The 23138-nt window shown below is 33.1% G+C and overlaps 1 protein-coding gene and 1 long non-coding RNA gene across 9 annotated transcripts in view; one reads left to right on the top strand and one right to left on the bottom strand.

Annotated features, from left to right (window-relative positions):
- FSTL5 (follistatin like 5) overlaps positions 1–23138 on the top strand; it is a 765145-nt gene that overhangs the window by 657633 nt on the left and 84374 nt on the right. For all 8 annotated transcript variants that reach the window (XM_082461701.1, XM_082461708.1, XM_082461706.1 and 5 more), the window contains 2 exons: positions 1551–1669; positions 21046–21195. In XM_082461701.1, coding sequence (XP_082317827.1) covers positions 1551–1669; positions 21046–21195 — 269 coding nt within the window. The remainder of the gene's footprint in view (positions 1–1550; positions 1670–21045; positions 21196–23138) is intronic.
- Positions 10559–21039, bottom strand: LOC309660863. Its single transcript, XR_014263691.1, has 2 exons — positions 18533–21039; positions 10559–18202 (listed from the first exon to the last, which is right to left on the bottom strand). It is a non-coding gene; the product is annotated as an uncharacterized lncRNA (long non-coding RNA).

Here is a 23138-nt window from a genome sequence, read left to right as displayed (position 1 = left end):
CTATAATTATAAATTGTAGCTGACAACCCTTAAATTTTATTTTATGAAAACATAACTTGAATTTAGTTCTTGCTACTTCTGCTACTGTTCTGGAATATCTCACTGTAACATTGTGCACTCTGGAATTAAAATGCACAATTAACTGATAAAGATTGCATGTATTAAAATATGAGGACTGTAAAATATTTATAAAACAATAATAAGATGTGCCAAAATAATCTGGATCATTTAAAATATATATGCATTATTAGTTAGAAATAATTTCACTCTGTATAAACACCAATAAAGTGATAATTATGATCAAATACATTTTCCTCTGAATCATAAGAATAGATGGTGACTTTTAAAATTAACTAGGAACATATTTAACAAAAATAAATGTGGCTTAAGTTGAATAAACAAATTTTTTTTTTTTTACAAATCAATAAATTTTATTGTAATCCTCAGGCTTGACTTCATGGGCCTTGCAGGTGTCCTCAATTGAAGTAAAAATTAAAAGTAGATGTTTTTAAAAGTTAAGCATTTTAAAGAACAATGTTTTGCTTTTCAAACTCTCAAGATTTCAGTGTAATGGTTTATCTATTGGCTCTCACTGAACTATGTGAGGTATAGTTATACTGAATAAATATGATTGTGCAAACCAGTACATCTGGATGAGGTACTCAGGTGAGGATCAGGAAAGGGAGAACTACATGCTCTTAGTTTGGATATGTTGGAACAAATCAGAAGCAGAGGAAACAAAGAGAACAGGTGTGCAATCATACGTGACAAGTCCCCAGGTGCACACCTCCGTTAACTCCACGGCATTCCAGATGTCTAATCTGTAGCATCCGTACCCATGAGGTGTGGGTTTATAATATAAGTGAGATGAATTTCTGAGATGTCACACACCCAAACCCTCACTGTGAAAAGAAATTAAAAGTATGATTTAAATGAGATTTTTGCAAGACCTTAAATTAATTCAAATTTTAAACTGGAGAAATAGACCCCAAACTTTGTCACTCTGAAAACTGATATGTAAGACTTCTAGTAGGATTATATTTACAAACATTATTTTAGGAAAATACATATTCTCCAAAATCTGGGGGACTTGGTCTTTTTGTTTCTAAAAGTCTCTATATAAGCTAAATTCCTGCAAAGAAAGCCATTTTATTTTCCTTAGGGAACTCTAATAGAAATAGGATAAATATGATTCTTCAAAAAGTACTTTTATGTCTTAATCAGCACCTAAATTAAGTAGGGATGGTAGCAGATATAATCTATGTATCAAAGAGTTTATTTCCATTTATAATTATTTTTAAATATATGAAACATTATTGAATTATGTTAAAGAAATCACTGACTTGCAGATAGAGAGATGAAGTAGAATGTCTGCATAATATTTCAGAGTTGCTTGGGCATATGGTAAAGGTCTCACACGGTTTGCTTTATTAGCATTATAGGACTTCACAAATTGATCTCTCACCAGCAATGTGAGGGGCACTGAGTTTTGGTTGTAAATGTTTCTGATAATTTTATTTTGAACTTTTGAATGTGTTTTTACTCCTAAGGTCTGGGAATTGGGAACATGTTCTATGTTTTTTATGAAGATGGAATCAAAGTGATACAACCCATAGAATGTGAATTTCAGAGGCACATTAAGCCTAGTGAAAAGCTCCTTGGATTTCAGGCAAGTATTTTAAAAATTCCTTTACAGTTTTATACAGTAATTTTGTTAAGTAGAATTGTATTTTGGAAATACAATGAAAGCTACACATATATGAGACACGTGGGTAGGACAGTGTTAAAACTATGATATTATCTGTTACTCTATGCAGGTTTTATACTTAAAGAGGAAGATAATATATTGTGTATTTGTAATGACTTGTTTGTAATTAAAATAAAGGCACTAGAGGTGAAATACCAAAAGTGAACACAGCATAATAACTTCACCCGTTCCTTAATTTAGAATGTCTCCCATTTTGGCAGGCAATAGTTACTTTACCGTAATGAAAGAAAGCAGCCCATAAATAATCTGATGGGAAGTTGAGGTATATTAGATGCTTTATAAATGTTGATGCCCATTTATTCTTCATCTTGTTTTTTTCATGTACCTTTATTTATTTACATGTACTTACCTTTCACAGAAATATTTATTTTCTGCAAAATTTTGGTCAGCTTTCAGAAAATGAAAGAATATATGACAAAATGCGTATTGCTTATACATATTAGGGACTGTACTTCTGTGCAGGATAACAAGAAATAATAATTAATTTTATATTGCTATGGCTATATATATCTCCACATAAATATGTGTACACCAAAATATGTAATACTGAAGGTACCCATGTTACCTTTGTGTTCCCACACAAGTGCAGGCATGCACCAGACACCCAAAATAAGGTAAGGTATTGGTAGCCCTCAGAATGCAACCGTGTCTTGATACTCATTTTAAGGTTGGCATGGTGACAAGATATGAACAAAATAGATATTAATGCCCTGGTTTAGATCCTTTACTTTCAACTCCTATTTTGAGCCTACCAGTAGCCAGTGTTGCCACATACTGAATTATGGAGACAACAATTTACAGATTAAAGCCATGTCCTAGAATGAGAAGAAGGAAAAAAAAAATATGAGACTGAGATAAGATAGGCCAGCATCTCTCAGACACTTTTTAGGACAAAGCAATCTAATGACCTCCTATTTTAAATAAAAGAAATTATTTAACTCAATATGTTTATGAGTGTTTAAAACAAAAGAAACTGTTTCTAATTTAAAAATATTTCACTTAAAGGCTAAATTACTAAATAGAATCATTACCATTTTTGTTAAACTATAAGTTTAACAAGTATGAAAACACTTTAAATTGTACGTGCAATTTTGTTTTCTTTTATAATCAGATGATATCAATACTGACTAAATCCATTTTGAATAAGGTGTGTGTGTATGTAAAGAAACACATATAAAAATATAAATATTTGCTTCTGATAAAGCAAGTCATTCAATTTTATGGCATGTGTATATTTTTATAAAAACATTATGGATGAGAAATTTGGGCTAACACACAGATATTGGAAATGTGGCATCAAAATAGTTATTTAAATCAAAGCAAAATCATTTTACAAAAGAGTGTTTCTGATTCCTACGGGATTGGTAGCGTTGTAGCTAACTATTTGGAATCTAAAGCTGAAAAAGCAAGGAAAAAATGATGTGATAGTTTTGTGACATGTCTGGAAAATAGGGATGTGAAGTTTACTTACCTGAATGTCTTTTTTTAAAACCTTTGATTACTTAGACTTCCTCCTAAAACAAGTAGATCACTCTCTCCCTCTCTCTCTCTCTCTCTATATATATATATACACATATATACACACACATATATATAGTGAGAAATTATATACATACATATATAAATTATGTATACCTTTCTATAAAAAATTAAAATTGAAGAGAAGATAGAACCCAAACATCGGTGATGACAGCCTTAACTCATTTCCTTCAACCTGAGAACGCTTATCCACAACAATGACAAGGCAGTGATTATTAGTTATTAAGAACTAATTGACTGCATCAGATTTTTCAAATCATAGCCCTTGGAAATCTTACAGCCATCCTACACATGGGATTATTCTATAAATTCATACTGCAAAATAAAAAGAAATATAAGGATAGAAAATTAGCATTCTTATATAAAACAAAAATTTACAAAAATTTCTATATGCTAATGGAAAACTAAGCAAAAAGTATAAGAAAAGTTAGATTTGTATTTTTAAGATGAGAGAAACTATCAAATTGTGTGTGTTTAAATTTATGACATTTCTACTGTTCGGATATTGAAATTAAAATACAAATACATTTTAGCTGACCAATATATTTGTTAAAGCACTAAGAATAATACAGAGAATGGATAATTGGCTAAAACTACATCCTGATTACGTTGTAAAATGCAGAATACAGGCATTTGTTTATACCAAAAAAGAGAGACATATTTCTCATGCAGTTATTGTAATCCATATATATGAAATAAAGGGTAGAGTAGATAAACTTTTATTTTATATTGCTTTGTTATTTTGTTATTCCTTAATGTGAGATAAGCTGAAATAATTGGAATATGTATACACAGACACTTTCATGATACACAAGTATACAGCACTAGAAAAAAGAAAAACTGACGTCAGTATGCTTTGAGAATAAATGTTGAATTAAATGTGTTCCTTATGTGAAGCTATTTTATTTCTGTTTAAACACAGAAGATGTTCATTTCAGAGTGTGTAAGCTATTTGGTGCCACATTCTACTAGATTTCATTTCTAATTATAATTTCATGAGAAAATTGTTGAGTATTATGTCGAGAACATTTTTCTCCAGAGAAACAGAGTCAATAGGATTAGTATCTATATCCATGTCCGGATCTGGATCTACATCTCTCCATCACTGTCTGTCTCCATCTCCTTATTTTAAGGAATTGGCTCCGGAACTGGTGGGTGGAGTGGCATGCACGTGTGTGAAATCTGTAGGGCAGGCCAGGCAGTAGGAAATTCAGATACGAGTTGATGTTCAGTCTGGAATCCAAAAGCCACAGATTAGGCCAGCAGAGTGCTGATACAAGTCAACACTGGGGTCTTGAGTCTGACATCTATAGGCAGACTGGAAACAAACAGATTTCTGTGTGGAAGCCTTAAGGCGGGATTCCTTCTTCCATGGGAAACCTCACTCTTAAATCTGATGCCTGCAACTGACTGCATGAGTGCCACTCACATTACGGGGGGTGATCTGTCTTAATTAAAGCCAACCGATTTAATTTACTTTTTAACTAATTTTTATTGGAGTATAGTTGCTTTACAATGTTGTGTTAGTTTCTGCTGTACAGCAAAGTGAATCAGTTATATGTATACATATATCCCCTCTTTTTGAGATTCCCTTCCCATTTAGATCACCACAGTGCATTAAGTAGAGTTCCCTGTGCTATACAGTAGGTTCTCATTGGTTATCTATTTTATACATAGTAGTGTATATGTCAATCATAGTTTCCCAATTCATCCCACCACCCCCCTTCCCTGCAAAGTATCCATACATTTGTTCTCTACATCTGTGTCTCTATAAAGCCAACTAATTTTAAATGTTAATCACCTCCACAAATACTTTCACAACGGCATCCAGACTAGTTATTTTTTTATAATTTTATTCAAGTATAGTTGATTTACAATGTTGTATTAATTTCTGCTCTACAGCAAAGTGATTCAGTTATACATATATATATATATATATATATATATATATATATTCTTTTTCATATTCTTTTCCATTATGGTTTATCACAGGATACCGAATATAGTTCCCTGTGCTTTACAGTAGGAACTTCTTGTTTATCCATTCTCTATCAGACTAGTTCTTGACCAAAAACTGAGTGACATAGCCTAGTCATAGCCAAGCTGACATAGGAAACAACCCACCACATCTTACTATCTCTATTAGTCAAGACTTTGATTAGCATTTTTATTCCCAATGTACTTACAGGTAGTCAAGTAACATTTGTGAAATGAATTTAAGGAAAACTCCATTGCTTAGAGCCTTAGGCTATTCATTCTTTTATGCATTGCCTGAGTTTAAAGATGTTTACGTCTAATTCCCTCCTCACCTCTCCTTACTTTACAATTCCCACAAAACAGTGTTCTTCTTGTGAAAAACGTTTCACAGAATAATTGATCACTGAATTGTTTCAGGGTAAACATAACCTCATGGTTCTATTAATTCAAGATCACACAGTCAAAATATACTGTGCAAATACCCAGTCTAAGATAGTTTGGAGTTCTATTATAGAAAAAAAAAAAAAAAACTAGTTCTTCTGGATTTTAGAAGATAAATCACTTGATTGTGAGTAGTGGAAATGAGTCTTTTCGAATAATTTTTTTCCCCACAAAAAAGGATTAAGCATAAAAATAATATTTTTCATAGTCACTGTTGATATTAAGAGAATTGCAATTCCCAATACAACTCATTGGCTAGTAAAGTTTAGATAAAAACTGAAATATTTAGAATACAGAATCTTTGATCAAATCTCTCAGAAGATGCTGTTTGCTTGCTCTAAATAAAAATTCAATTTTAGTGCAATGTCAGATTACATCAGGTTTCAGCTTTTGGTAGTGAGTTGGTTGAAGATTCATAGAACATGCTTTTATTTATACTTTCATGTATCTTTTTTTCCTTTTTTTGTAATGCAACCTAACTAGACAGGATTCTTGCTGTATTTATCCTAGTTGTATACATGATTTCATCTTGTCACCTACAATAAGTATGTACTTCAAGCAAATAGGATTCTATCTCAGACTTATAACTTCAGAACTCAAACTGAAATGGGTTTGGAAAAATTTTTCAATTACTTCACTTCCTTCTCTGTTCACTTCTTAAGATCCAGCTGCTGTTCTCCATACATACCATGGTGTTCTTTATTCTTTTGTGAGGACTAGAAGAGATTGAAAGAAAAATCACACAAATCTTATCATGCGTGGGTCTTAAGTATATAGATGTGTGTGTGTGTGTATGTGTGTGTGTGTATTTTGGTTGGGGGGCAATGTTGCATGGCTTGTGGGATTTTAGTGCCCCAGCCAGGGATCAAGCTTGGGCCCGTGGCAGTGAGAGCACAGAGTCTTAACCACTGGAGCACCAGGGAATTCCCACATGTATGGGTCTTATATTTTAGGATGCAAAGATTCTGTTCCTGGTTTTAATGCAGCTTAAATGATGCTAACTCCAGAGGATCATAGTTTCTGCAGAAAGTCTGATGTGAATCACCTCTAAAATGTCTATTTTCTAGGCTTGGAATTTCCACATAAGAAAATTACCTAGACTTTATAAATGAATATGATTGGTACTCTATTAGAATGGAGTTTTTACATAGGAACAGGTTGTGTCCATAGTGTGCAGAATACTCAGGTATCAAGAAATTGAAAGTGAGATTAGAAATGGGGAAACAGCTCTCTCTGCTGTGTCCACACTTCTCTCTCTGCTGGCGTTCCCCTCTTCTCAAGCAGTGCAGCCTTCAGGGCATTTATCAATTTCCTTGCTAATACTTCCAAACCCCCTTTTCAGCATCTCCTTCTGTTTCTAATCCAGTTACTATTTCTCCAAACTCTGTCCAGAAAAATAATTGTTAAAACACCAGCCGCTTTATACAATGCAGACAATTCATTTCTCCATGAAGCCATCAAGCAACCTTTTGAATTCAATACCACTGTATATTTCAGAAAGGTACTCGAAGTATTTCCCCACTTATTCTTTTCTCAGTGGATCTCTATTCAAACATGCCTTAACTTACAAAGAGTTCTAGAATGATAAAAATTTAAGCTTTCTTTACAATGATATCCTGCAAAGAGCTTCCTTTGCACTTACAATGATATCCTGCAAAGAGCTGCCTAAAGAGAGTAATGCAAACTACCTCTAACTATTCCTTAGAAGATTATGCTGTTGATTTTAAAAGAAATAAATTTATGAAATTGGTCTTTGAAACCCTGGATTTAAAGGGGCCTTGTAATCTTTCATTAAAAATCACACTCTTATGAAATTCTCACATTGTGCTTCTGTTACGCTTGAAGTAGGCAAGGCTAACATTAGGGGGATAGCCGCGGGGCGCATGTAAATCATGCAACAGCACCTTAATGGAGTTGTATAGCATATTAATTAGATCAAGTAATCTTATCTAAGAAAGCATATTAGGTTTTCAAGAGATTATTAATAAGAACCAGCCAAGTTATTTGGTAAATGTGACCAGAATTATGTATGTGTCTCAAACAATCTCTTGCCATCACATTTTTTATACGAAGTATAAGGATTCACTATACACACCTAGGAGCACATTTTCTGTTCTTGAGAAAGAAATGTACTTATAGTAATTTGGAATTTCAATAGAAACTTCTTAAGGGTAAAATAGAAGAGTTTAACATAAAAATTATTCATACAAATATCTTTAAACATAAAACCATTTTACTTGAGACTTACAAAAATCACATAAATCTAGCTTCTATGGCTCTTAAACTACTGTTTCTGGACTAAGATTGAGTTTTATTCACAAAAAAAGTACGTGTTGACTTATTCAAGGTAATAGATTGGCATTGTAAAAATAAAATAATACAAAAGTAGTAGTTTCTTACTTTGTGCCTTACTATCCCCAGTCTGACTTCATGCAACTAATTACATTTAATCACTTTAAGTAATGTGCTCAGGAATGATATTTCTTGAATTATCAATATTAGATATTTTCTAGTGATGTTCCTCTCTGAAGGATGATAATTTCCAAATTTTCTTCTTTCTAAATATGTTGAAAACTTACTGTAACAAGATTAATTGTAATTATCGTATTGAGGATTAGATTTATGATTTTAATGATTTATTTAAATCTTAGTCCTTATTTTTCTTTTCCTTTTCTTTCTTAAAATGTCTATTTAACTGATCCCTTGCTTGATTTCTCATTGCTTACATCTTATATTTCAACAATAGTTGTCAAAATTGTAATTTAATACTGAAGGGTTGTCATTTCTTTAATATCTTTTTCATATTTAGATAGGTCATTAATCTCAGTTTGAATAATTTGAGAGGCTGTGCAGGAAGGAAAATAATACAGTAAATTAATGCCTTTATTTTATTTTATTAAATGTTTGAATCACTAAATTTTTTAAAAAATTATTGCTAAACGTTTACAATGACAGTTTTGCATTTCTCCATGTACTTTATCATATAATGATGTTATATGTTTTCTAAATTTCTTAAATCTATATTCAAGATACAACTATATAATAAAAATCCCAAGGAAAACAAAACTTAAACCTCAAAATTATTGTTCATCCCATTACTATTTAAGCTGCTAATTTTTGCCCATTAAAACTCTTTTTTTTCTCATATTTAAAAATCCACAGACTAGTATCATTTTCATTTAAAAGGTCACTCTTTAATATATAACTTTCAGCATAGTTATTTGTGAATATAATTTTGCAAAAATATCATCTTATGTCTAATAGTTTACTTTTGAAATTATTTAGAAAGCTTAAAGATGCAAAAGAAAAATAGCATATCAGATTATATAATCTGCATACATAAAGGATTTACATTGAACTAAATCACAGAGGCAGTTTTGGTGAATTCTTATTCAATATTGTCTTCACTTTATTACTCAAGAATATTTCTGAGCTGGATAGTGTGGCAGAACCCCTATCAGATTTGTCAGTGAAAAGAGACGAGAGAAAATGTAATTCTGCAGGCAATATAATAAATAAAGATATAGTTTTAAAGAAAAAGGACAAATAAAATGTAAATTTGGTCTGTCTTCTTACCTATAAAGAAGATAGGCACAGGAGTAAATTATTTTTATGTAACATTTATTTCTAAAGGTTTACAAGATATGATTTTAAAATGTGTGTATTTTATGGTTTTTATATTAATTGATACAAACATAGCAAAATACCTATGTGTATAAATTATTTGGCCAGAATCCGCTCACTTCATACCTTTAAGAAAGAGAATATAAGGTCATTTTCAATAATAATAATTAACTAGTTAATTACATAAAGCAATAATTTTTAAAGAATGTTGACCTGAAAAAGTGCAATGATTCTCAGTGTAGGCGTTCCTATGTGGAACAAATTAATGTGTGAATTACAATACAGTTTAAAAGTACACATGCGTATAATTATCCTCTAAGGAGCCTTATAATTTTTGAAGGTAAATCTACCACATTTCAGAATGTTTTTCAGTCCATAATGATCTGGAAAAAACGACTAAGCCTGCCTTCCACATAAGGCGCCCTCTGCCGGACAATATGGGGAGATGAAGAACTCCATCAAAATGACACTTCGCCATCTGCATTGTGAGATTATGTTGCAGAGAAAAAAGTTCAGTTCCTAAGTGATGTTACACTGTATTGAACAAATATAGAGAATGCAACAATCATAAAATTCCCTCAATTCATGCTTGTACGTCAACATTTTTAAAGCAGTTACAAGACAGAATAAGCCATTCAGAGCAAGAGATTACATAATGCATTCTTAGAAAGGTAATCAATAAAACCTCTCTCGGTCCTCCACTAATGTCCCCCAAAACAGAAATCTGTAAAATGTGCATTATCAAAACTCATGCATTTAAAGAAAGAAAGGGGAACTTACAGTTTCTGACATTCCAGGTCATTCAAATTGTTTGACCCTTTTCCTTAAAAGTTTATCGTTGTTTCCTTTGTGTCCTACGGATTTATACCAATAAGAAATAATTTAATTTACTCCATTTTAATACAAGAATTTCAAAGAATCAAGGAATAGAATCTACATGAAAGTCCTTTAAAGGTTTAATGACAGTTTGTTCATGTGGTTTATGGTCCCCCAAACTAAACTTCAAGTTTTTACTTCAATCCTATCTTGTAGAAGTAATTTCTTTGCCTGCCTGATAATCTGTCTCATAGGTATTATTTATTTCAAAATCTATATTTGCTTTAGTAATATGATCAGAACATAGAGAAGTGAAATCTGTCAAAACAAAATTGCTTGCTTTTAAAATACATTTTATTTATCTATTTATTTATTATTTTTTGTAGTATTCACTTTATTTTATTTTATTATTATTTTTTTAACATCTTTATTGGAGTATAATTGCTTTACAATGGTGTGCTAGTTTCTGCTTTATAACAAAGTGAATCAGCTATACATATACATATATCCCCATATCTCCTCCCTCTTGCGTCTCCCTCCCACCCCTCTAGGTGGCCACAAAGCACCAAGCTGATCTCCCTGTGCTATGTGGCTGCTTCCCACTAGCTATCTGTTTTACATTTGGTAGTGTGTATATGTCCATGCCACTCTCTCACTTCGTCCCAGCTTACCCTTCCCGACTCCCCGTGTCCTCAAGTCCATTCTCTGCGTCTGTGTCTTTATTCCCGTCCTGCCCCTAGGTTCTTCATAACCTTTTTTTTTGTTTTTTTAGATTCCATATATACGTGTTAGCATACGGAATTTGTTTTTCTCTTTCTGACTTACTTCACTCTGTATGACAGACTCTAGGTCCATCCACCTCACTACAAATAACTCAATTTTGTTTCTTTTTATGGCTGAATAATATTCCATTGTATATATGTGCCACATCTTCTTTATCCATTCATCTGTTGATGGACACTTAGGTTGCTTCCATGTCCTGGCTATTGTAAATAGAGCTGCAATGAACATTGTGGTACATGACTGATTTTAAATGAATCTATTTGGATTAGTTTACCTTGATGCTTCAAATGAAGAAGCGTCAATGTAAGTTAATCCAAACAGTCTTCTTAAAGTAGTTCTCTTAATTTTGACTATTAATCAATAGCTGGAAAGGACCATTTAAGCAAGTATTCTCTATTGTTACTTAAAGAAACTAGAGTACAGAACATATTTGAAGAAGTAACCTCTATCTTTCCATGATATCCATCAGTGTTCGTAGTGATGTCATAATTTTGATGAGCTTTTCAACATTTTAAAGAGAGGTTTACATACTAAAGTCCATTCTTTTTTTTTTTTTTTTTTTTCTTCTTTTCTTGTGTGGTCATTTAACTTCATGTGTTATCTGGTAAGAAAAGAATTTTTTAATAATAAATTTTCATCCCATCTCACCAACTTACCAATTGTGCTTCATTAAATAAAGTTAGGAAAGAGCACCATTGCTCCTGTACCAATCAAATCTTCAACAAGTTGGGGAGTGAAATTAAATACAACTAATTCTTTAATTCCAACTATCTAAACTGCCATTTAATTGAGTTGATCCTTCATGAACCTTGTGGGTCCATATAATTTACATTTCCTGATATTCCCCATATTTGTCTAATTTCTTTAGTGCTTAATGTTAGCTTTCAATTCAAAGGACATTTTGCCAAACTCTATTTACTGGTTGTTGGACCTAATGTGAAACCTATGGTCTTGATATTTAATTTGTCTCCCCATTATTTCAAGTTTATGCCTTTTCCAAAAGTCTTTAAGTCCCTGCCCCTGGATTCTCAGGGACACCTGGACCAACCCCCACCCAGGATTCTGGCTCATTTACAAGAACCAGGAGAATCGACACACAAATCATTCAGTCCTGCACTGACAAAAGATCTAGAGTTCTTTCTTCTCTCATGTTTTGCAGACATTTGAAATTTAACACTCTACAAATTTATTTACTTTTAAATTGGTTATTCACCTCACACCTCTCAAGATGGCCATCATTAAAATGTCTACAAATAACAAATGCCAGTGAGAATATGGAGAAAAGGGAACCTTCCTACACTGTTGGTGGGAATGTAAATTGCTGCAGCCACTGTGGAAATCGGTATAGAAAGCGCCTCAAAAAATTAAAAATGGAATTACCATATGATCCAGCAATTCCACTTCTGGATATTTATCCAAAGAACATAAAAACACTAATTTGAAAAGATACATGCACCTCTATGTTCATTGTAGCATTATTTACAATAGTTAAGATATGGAAGCAACCCAATTGCCCATCAACAGATGAATGGATAAAGAAGACGTGGTATATTTATATAATCATAAAAAAGAATGAAATTCTGCCATTTGCAACAACATGGGTGGACCTAATATAATATTTCTATAAACTGATAAAATATTTCTGTTTAAGCAGAGTAGAAGTAATTCAGATAGCTTTGTTTTTTTGTTTTTTTTCTTTTATTGAAACCATGGACAAGTTCTAATTTAATCCTCTCAATTTCTAGATAAGGAAATGAGAAAAGACAAATAATTAGCTCAATATCATAGAACTAACAAGTGATAAAGGGAAAAATAAGTTCTCCTGACCACATATGCAACCATCATTCTGTATTTAAAGTAACTCTTTGAAATTCTTAAATATACACAGTGAACTTCCCTCCAAAACATTTTGGGAAATTGAAAAATGAAATATTTGGATGAAAAATGTGTAGACTATTATAGTTTTCATGAAATGTATCCCATAGTGAATTTTCTATAGGAAAATAACAGGTAACATTTATTGATCATTTGACCTTTTCAAACATGATTTCATTTAACAAACATAATAATCCTATGTGATTGGTGATATTATACCAGTGACATAAACAAAGCTTAAAAGGAGTATTTACATGGCTAATATGAGTGTAAAACTGGATTGCATCTAATTCTGGTTGACCTCAAAGCCTGTGTTTTTAATCTTTCTAATACTTTGCTGCTAAAGAGAAATCAGTCCTCAGTTTATGATTGTATAGTGTTATCTGCTTCATTTTTGTTATAACATTGGAGGACATAAATGCATTCTCCTTATGTTAAAAGAAAGGATGAAAATTTCTTTACTGTGGTCTTTGTACCATTGATATCCTAGTATCAAAATCATACTATCTGACAGTTTTCTTATATAGGCCAAATTAAGGCAAATCAGCCCCTAAATTGCCATGACTACCTATGCTTTGACTAATATGAACTAGATTGTTTATGACATTTTCATAAATGAAATGGCAACTAGAATTAGATAAATTGAATATATCTAACTGTAGAAATAAGCAGTTGTATCACTTGGGTTATAAGCAGTGATCTCGACTAAAAATTGACAAAAGTAATTTAACCTCATTGCCTTTAAAAAATATGGTCCAATAAGGGAGATAACCATGGATATTAAATTGTTTAACATGCTATTGTAAGATCTAGGGGTTTTTTTTATATTGCAAAGCAAGATTAAAAGAATATATTATATCTAGTGTATTCACAAATAGCTCAACTATATATATATATTTTTTCATGATTATAAAAAAAATTTCCTGGAAATCATAATCTAAACATTCCAGTTCAGTACAAAGAACCCTTGTTTCATTTCTTTGATTTATGATAAACTGAACAAATTCTCATTGAGAATAATTATTTATATTCAATTGCATTTATTAAAGTGAACACTATTTTGTCAAGTGTTTCATTCACTTTTCTATTTATCTCAGTAGACTCAGATTGCAACAGTTTTGGATATATATGTATTTTAAAGCTATTTGAAAGAGAGAGAGAGAGCTAGAAAAGAAAAGAAAGCTCAAAATCAGAGCTTCTTAAATGATTTGTGGAAAAGAACCCTCCAGGCACGCCTGACACACCCAAGCTTGTCTAAACCCTATTAAAGGAGATGGGTCCACTGACCATGCTCATGGATATTACGGCAATGGCAAATTGTTAGTAAAGATTCTAAATGGTTATTTTCCATTTCTGTACTATTCTCAGCTTGGTAAGGAACGATATGCCAACAGGCAGCTATCCACAGACCATATTTTGAAGATGCTCTAGAATTCGGTTTATCAATGATTCTGGATGACATGAAATAGTGTTTAACAACATGTTTGAGAAATATACACTTTTTGATCCCCTCTCCATTTTTTTTTCTATGATAAGTGACATTTAAACTTGTATTTACTGAGGAAATATTGTACCTTCCCCAGTATGTCTGTAAAATGTTGAAATACAGGAATAGCAGAGGCTAACATTTTAGGCAGGGATGATAGTACATGATTAAAGGCCAAATTATGTGGCACCAAATATAAATGCTATGAAAATTCAGACAAGAAGAAAATTAGTAAGACCCAGGGTAATTAGGATGAGCCATATAGGTGTTGGAAATACGACTACCAAATGTAGATTAAAAAGAATTTGATTAGTAAAATGTGTGATGCGTTCTTTAGTTGCTGTGGAAAATCACTGGTTTTTTAATAAAATTTTGATGAGAACACTCTAGCTGGAGAACAGGTCATTTGTTGGAGAACAACAAAGAATACAGTTATACATTTTGAGTAAGGTTTATTTTTTATTTTTTCCTTTTTGCAAAAGTTCTCTTTCCTCCCAATTCTCAATTACTTCCAAGAAAGCGGACTCTCCTGCCAGTCTCAGGAACCTAATAGGTAGAGAAGCAGTAAAGTTAAACAATGAGAACTACTGAAACCAATTTATTTTCAATAGTTAATGACCTGATCCCAATCAGTGAGAGAACCAGGTCGACAATACGTCTAGGAGTTTTCAAATTTAATGATATGTTTGCATATTTATCAAACATCAAACCCTCTCTCTCTCCACCTTTGATGCAACATTCATTCCCAGTAGTTCACTCTATCTAGGAGTATCTGTATACTATCCTTGGGTGAACCCACAATGTGGTATCCAAATTGAGTGTATACATCTTAGGTCACCTGATTTGTTGTATACTTATTTCTGCACTAAGTGCTGCAGTGAACCTAGGGGTGTGTATATCTTTTCAAATTAACATAATTTTTGTTTCCTTCAGAAAAATACCCAGAAGTGGAATTCCTAGATTGTATGGTAGTTCTATTTTTAATTTTCTGAGGAAGCTTCATATGGTTTTCCATAGTGACTGCATCAACTTACAATTCCACCAACACCACGTGAGGGTTCTCTTTTTTTCCACATACTAGCCAACAGTTGTTTTTGCTGTCTTTTTGAACATAGCCATTCTGGCAGGTGTGATGTGATGGCTCATTGTAGTTTTAATTTACATTTCCCTGATGATTAGCAATGTTGAGCATCTTTGCATGTGTCTGTTGGCCATCTGTATGTTTTCTTTGGAAAAATGCCTATTCAGGTACTTTGCCCACTTTTTAATTGAGTTGTTTGCTTTTTTGATATTGAGATAGACAATATTTAAATGAATGGGTGTAGATGTGTTCCAATAAACCTTTATTTATGTAAATCTGAATACCAGATAATGTTTACACATCACAACATAGTACTCTTCTTTTGACTTTTTTTCAACTGTTAAAAAATACCAAAAAATGTTCTTAGTTCCTAGACCATTTACCAAAATAGGCAGAGCACTGAATTTGGCCTGGGGTCATGGTTTGCTGATCCTCGCCTTACAAGAATGAAAGAACATTCCAGGAAGAATCAAGAGTCTGAAACAGCTAAATATCGCAGAAATTATAAGCAACTTGAGAACAGGCATTCACTCAAATTCATATTTTTATTTCCAAACAGAGCTTTGCATGATATCTTTCACATAGTAAGTGTTCAATAAATGTTCCCCAACAAGAACTGAAGAGCAATGATTGCAAATTCTGAAGCTCTTTGTGACTCTTCAAGTACTCTCTTTTGGAAGAGACAGGATCTGGAAAGCAAGTTTGAAGTATGAGCAATTTAGTGTGAAAGGTCAAGAAATGGAATTAAGGTTCTTGACAGCTTGTTCAAAGTCTAAAGAGAATTAGATGGATTATTGAAAGGGAAATCAGATGAATCCAAATAATGTTTACTTAAATTACAAGGGCATGTGCATGTTCCAACACACCTGGAGACACACCTCAAGTTATAATTTAAATATAGGCAGATTCTGTCTTCAGGCAAAAGATAGTGGACAAACCATGATTAGAGAGAAGGATGGGAGGAAGGAATAATGACAGCAACTTGTTGAGTTGGATGCAAGGTAAACAGATGTACTTGTGACAAATTCATTCATCCTCACCATGAATGACACAGAGGTTGACTATGAAGAAAAGGAGGAAAGAAAGATGGGAAATTGGAGATTTAAGGGAAAAGTATTTTTAATAGGTTATCAATACAATATATGAAAATGACCAAGTCCTATAGAAGATGAGTATATATATCCATCTACTCGAACTATAACTTCTATTTAGCAAATCAGGAAACATCAACCCTATTTTAATTGCTAAATCAAAATTTCCGTCATCACTAGTGATACATCTTATTTTCCTTTAAAATTTTGGAAGAAGATAATACATAAATACGAAATGCATAATGAAATATGGAAGTAACCCAAAGGGAAATAGATAAATTCTAATTATGAGCTAGAATTGTCTTTTTATTATTGACTCATCTTCATTAGCTCTAAAATCTTATTAATCCTTTAACTCTCAATGGCAGTATACATTTCTATAAAAATGTTTGAGTGATACTCTTTGATATAATTTCTGACAATTTTCCTCATCAGTACATATTATCTTAATCTTCTTTTGCATCTCTTGTATATTTTAGTTTCCTTTTATCCCACTGAATGCCTAATGCATGTGAAAAATATTCCCCTACTATTCCTACCCACAGAAATAAATACTAATCTATGTAACCTGAAAAAAGAGGAGTGCTATTGTAAAATGGGACCTAATAGACTATAATCAGAAATAATGGCCTGAAGCAAAGCAAAGAAAATTCAGGGTGACTGTCAGGAAACTTTTAATGGCTTTGTAAAAATGATTGTGAGTCTGGTCAGGGACAGCATACAAATAGGAAATAATTCCCAGCAGAGCAGTTTATTTTACTGTTGAATAGTTTTGTAGCAAACAAAGGCGTGGAAATTTCTCCTGGTTCAGCTGTTTTTTGACTGACAGTTTAGTGTCAGGTTACTCACGCTTTCTGTTATTTTGACAGGTTTTGTTGGGAGCTTTTACACAATGGCAAAGAATTTGTAAACAATTTTCCTATATTCAGATCCTTTCATCAACCTTAGGTCCCACTTTTTCATGCCTCTCAAGTACTTGTGTTAGGTAGTGTTTGAGTCTCATGAAATAAGTTCTTGTCAAAGATGTTCAAGATATTGGGTTGGCCGAAAAGTGCCTTTGGTTTTTAAATAAAAATAAAAGGCAACATTTTTCATTTTCACCAAGAACTTTATTGAACAATGTATTCACCCTTTTGTTCCAATATCTTCTGCCATTTTTCAGGCAACTTCATAATTCCATCTTTCCAAAACTTTTTATCTTTTTGAGCAGAGAACTGTTGTAGGTGCCTTTTACAGTCTTCCAGGGAATTGAAATCTTTTCCATTAAGAGAATTTTGTAAAAATGAAATCAATGGAAATCCGAAGGTGCAATGCCTGGTGAATATGGCAGATGAAACAGAACTTCCCAGCCAACCTGTAACAGTTTTTGCCTGGTCATCAAAGAAACATCAGGTCTTGTGTTATCCTGATGGAAGATTATGTGTTTTCTGCTGACTAATTCTGTATGCTTTTCATCGAGTGCTGCTTTCAGTTGGTCTAATTGGGAGCAGTACTTGTTGCAATTAATCGTTTCATTTTTCGGAAGGAGTTCATAATAGAGGACTCCCTTCCAATCCCACCATATACACAACATCACCTTCTTTGGATGAAGATCGGCCTTTGGTGTGGTTGGTGGTGGTTCATTTCACTTGCCCCACGATCTCTTCCATTCCACATTATTGTACAGTATCCACTTTTCATTGCCAATCAAAATTGTTTTAAAAACGGAACGTTGGGCTTCCCTGGTGGCGCAGTGGTTGAGAATCTGCCTGCCAATGCAGGGGACACGGGTTTGAGCCCTGGTCTGGGAAGATCCCACATGCCACGGAGCAACTAGGCCCGTGAGCCACACCTACTGAGCCTCCGCGTCTGGAGTCTGTGCTCCGCAACAAGAGAGGCCGCGATAATGAGAGGCCCGCGCACCGCGATGAAGAGTGGCCCCCGCTCGCCGCAACTAGAGAAAGCCCTCGCACAGAAACGAAGACCCAACACAGCCATAAATAAATAAATTAATTAATTTTAAAAAAAAACCATATACGTTACATTTAAAAAAAACGGAACGTTTTCATTACGTTCCAGCAGAGAATCACATGAGGAAATGCAATCAAGAAAGTATTTTTGCTTAACTTATGTGGAAACCAAATATCAAAGCGATTCACATAACCAAGTTGGTGCAAATGATTTTTAACACTTGATTTGGATATTTTGAGTATGTAGGCTATCTCCTGCGTGGTATAACGTTGACTGTTCTCAGTTGTCTCGATTTGATCGCTATCAACTTCAACTGGACTACCTACCTGTGGAGCGTCGTCCAGCAAGAAATCTCCAGCATGAAACTTCACAAACCACTTTTGACATGTTCGATCAGACACAGCACCTTCTCCGTACACTGCACAAATCTTTTTTTTTGCATTTTGGTTGCATTTTTACCTTTCTTGAAATAATAAAGCATGATATACCAAAAATGTTGCTTTTTTTCTTCCATCTTCAATATTAAAATGGCTCCACACAAGTTCACCAATTTTGATAATTTTTTTTTTTTAAATGCACGCTGATATGACAGCTGTCACAGTACAATCTAACAAATTGTTTTGAATGAAGTTAAAGACAACTAAGCGCTACTAGAGGCATCTTACGGAAAAAACTGAACGGACCTTTTTGACCAACCCAATACTTCTGAACAAAAATGTTTGGTGTAGAAAATAATGTTTCAGTGAATTGATGAATGAAGGTACAATCCTGTACTGTGTTCTGGGCATGTGCTGAGGACAGATTTCTGCATTCAGGTTTGTGCTGCCTGCTGACGAGTGCCATGGACACCACTGGTGGTCATCTTAGTATTATTGTGGTGCATTCTATGAAATGCAGTTCATTCAAACCCCCCAGAACTACCAGAAATATACACCTGATGTTTAGTTTTCAGTTTTTTTGCATATGTCCTGGAAGCCTGTCACACTTGTACTGTTCAGAGAACACTACAATTCCCTGGTGTTATATGTCCCTGATATTTTAGTGAACCTGGTAGCTTCTGGACTGGATCTTAAAAATGAGTGGATCCTCCAGCTCCTCTGGAATTAGATCTGAAGTTTGGAAAAAAAAAAAAAAGAAAACCCAGCAAACTACATACTAAGCTTCTCATTCCAAAGTGTTCTGGTTTTTGCATTATTTTCCAAGTTTTATGCAAGCCAGAAAAAACACCTACTATGGTTGTGCTGCCTGAGAAGAGTTATTGTGGTAGTCATTTTAGTTACTAAAAGACAAATGTGGTTTATGTGCTCTCAGTATTATCTTTTCATTGAAAGAAATGCTTAGGTGGTGTTGACAATGAAAATTTTGTTGATTTTGTTTTATTATTATTAAACATATATGGTGGATGGTATATCTGCTGAAAAATAAATGTTTTGGTTTGAATTAGAGATTAAAGAGAGTATTCTAATTAAGCTTATGAGTTTCTAACTGGAGTATACAAATCAATGAATTAGACATGATAATCTGTGATCAGGCGTAAACCATAAAACAAGTGACACATTGGAATCAGTGTTTATCATTATATCATTATCATTATATAAGTAAGTGTTTATCTTTACACATATATTTCATGTATAATTCAAGAAATCTCTTTCCTCAGTTGTTTTTCTAACTACAAATAAATTGAGAGAATTACAAAACCAATAGACCAGTGAATAAAAGAAAAACCTGAAACAAAAATAACAAGCTAAATGACATTTCTTCTAATCGCCGTGTGTCTGCCCATACAAATCAGAGAGGCTTACGTATCCCTTCAACATTCACTTACTGAATGTTGGAAGGAAGAAACAGAAGATAATTTTTGCCTCCTTTATAACCATATAGCACAAACTACACAATATTAACCAGAAGGTAGTTCTAGGGTGAAGGAGCAGAATGAAAAAGGCTTAGGCAGCTTAAAGGACTTTATAAAATTTGACCTTGATACCAAATTGAAAATAAAATAACCATTTTGAGTAACTACCTTATTATCATTTTTCTAAGTTTCTGGTTCTCCACAAAGTAGAAGATTCCTTCAGTCTTGTGTAGTGGATTTGGTAGCTTTTAAAAAGCCCATGAATATGCCATGAGGGCAGCTCTTGAGGTTTTGAGAAGCCCTAAATATACTTTAGTGTGGCATGTAATGTCTGGTAAAGAAGTTTGAGATTAGGGGGATTTGGGAGGAAACATTCAACTTATTATGTACTTCTGCAGTTACTGAGCTAAGAATAGGTAGTGGCAAATGAAAAGACTACATGTTACTATAAATAAGCATTCAAAGGCTTAATAAAATGTATTTTAAGGGTTATTTCACACTGATTCCTATATAAATTTAATGAATTAAATATGCACTATATACTGTTTTATTTAACTCTTTATATATTTATATATTTGACATAAATCTAAATATATAAATATGTAACATACGAATATATATTTAACATATATATATATATATATATATAAAACTTTTGATGCTAAAAGTAGTAGAGCATCAAACATTAATGTTTCTCATAAAATGGCTATATCCATGTTATCATTTAAGATATTCATTTGATTTTTATTTTCTAAATTACAGGATGAAGTCTGTCCCAAAGCTGAAGGTGATGAAGTCCAGAGGTGTGTGTGGGCCACAGCTGTCAATGTCAAGGACAAGTTCATTTATGTAGCACAGCCAACTTTGGACAGAGTCCTTCTTGTTGACGTACAGTCTCAAAAAGTTATTCAGGTATGAATGACTCCTCCTTTTGAAAGTGGTTTTGAAGAATATTTAATTTAATGTAATAGATTTTACCAGGTAACTCATGCATTGCCATTTGATTGCCATTGATAACTTGTTTCATTACTTGGATAACTAGAAAATATACACATTTTCTACAAACTGTCCTCTCATTCCGCTCCTTGAGCCTAAAGAATTGAAGAAGTAATTGAAATAGCTTTTGTTTTCAACAATTAGATTTCATGAATACCTCATAATTCCCACATGACCAGTTACACAAAAAAAAATCCTCACAATTGCTTATTCTGTCTAGAGCAAAGAGATTCCCAGTCCAAGGCCAATTAAGGTATTCTTAGTTACCATCACAGTAACAGTAGTATATCTTTCTCATGTGATTCTTAAGAAAGGCTGAGACAATAATAGATTTACTGGATAATAGTAACTTAGTAGGTTTTACTATAGTAGTAGGACAAGTAATATGTGCATAAGTCAATGACAGAGAAAAACACCTATAACATGCCTTGCCATGTCATTTTTCCATGTTGCCATGGTCATGGTTATGAAAAACTATTCTGGTTTGAGCCATCACCTATTTTATGCCCTGCTCTTTCTAAGACTGGCCATCTTGGACAGTCTTCTAGAACTCAGTCTTACAACAATCAAGGGGCAGTGCAGGATTTATGCCCGGCAGTCTGGCTCCAGTATCTCAGCCTTTGACTGTTAGGATCTGTGGCTTCTCAGCTCAAAGGAAACAAACTTAAAATAGTTTTGTGAGATATGTATAATCTGTTAAATGGGAATAATAACTGTACATATCTCATAAAGTTATATTAAGGATTATACCAATTAATGCATACAAAGCATTTGTAGCAGAGTCTGGAATATAGAAGTGCTATTTACTATCAAAATTCTGACAGACACAGGAATCTAACCATTTCTTATATTTACAGAGTTTTTTTTTTCCTTTTGCATCAATATTGGTTTGAATTTGAAGTAGCTGTTAGTCCCTCTAATGTTGATTCCTGACTAGAACCAAAAAAAGTGTTAAGAATTTCAAAATCAGGGCCTCTCATTCTAAGAGCTCTTAACAGCTTCACATGAATTCATCCACCCATCTATCCATTCTGTATACATTCATTAATTGCCTTTTATAAGATGTGTTTGGTATTACAAATAAAAGAATCAAAAGTGTTTCTATTAGAAAGCTCTGATATCTCCAGGGTTACAAATTTACAATGGATAATTAGTCCAGTGGTTCAGTTTCTAATATGAGAATTAACAGAAGAGTCATGAGTAGAAGGATGAATAACTGTCTTCTAGAAAATTCTAAGGCCTCCAGGGTTACACAGTTCCCTCTGCACCCAATCTAATGGTCCAGTATCTTCTGTGAGAACATACTTTTTCTGTCTATTTTGTTTCCTATGTGTCTGTCTTTGAGACTGCTTGATTTTTGACCAGGTTGATTTTACTTTGACTTCAGCTGCAACATAAGCCAGTGAATTATAGGCATTCAGTCAGGGATTATCAAGACTCTTTAGTTAGCATGTGTTAGCTACTAGATGTTCTTTCAGGAATAATCAGACTGGTTTTTAAATTCAATGTTCAAACTAGAAACCTACACTGACTGAACATGTACTACCTACTAGATATTCAAAAGTGAGAAAAGTTAACATCATTTATTATTCATGTAACTTCCATCTTCAGACAATGAAGTAAAGTTTAAAATTAATAGAAAATATCAATAATGAAACATTCATGCAATGGTAAAAAATCACATCAGTTATATTATTTTTCTAAGTGCCTATAATGCCTATAAAAGAGCAGAATGTAAAAGACATTATACAAGGTTAAAATATTAAAATTATATTACAATATAATTATGATTGTGGATATTTTCAGATAAGAATCTAATACATTTTTAGAAGTTAGAAACTTGGGCTTCAGTCCAAATG

This window comes from Balaenoptera physalus, assembly GCF_965194825.1.
Source record: "Balaenoptera physalus genome assembly, chromosome: 5".
Lineage (NCBI taxonomy): Eukaryota > Metazoa > Chordata > Mammalia > Artiodactyla > Balaenopteridae > Balaenoptera > Balaenoptera physalus.
This window is presented reverse-complemented; position numbering and strand designations above follow the sequence as displayed.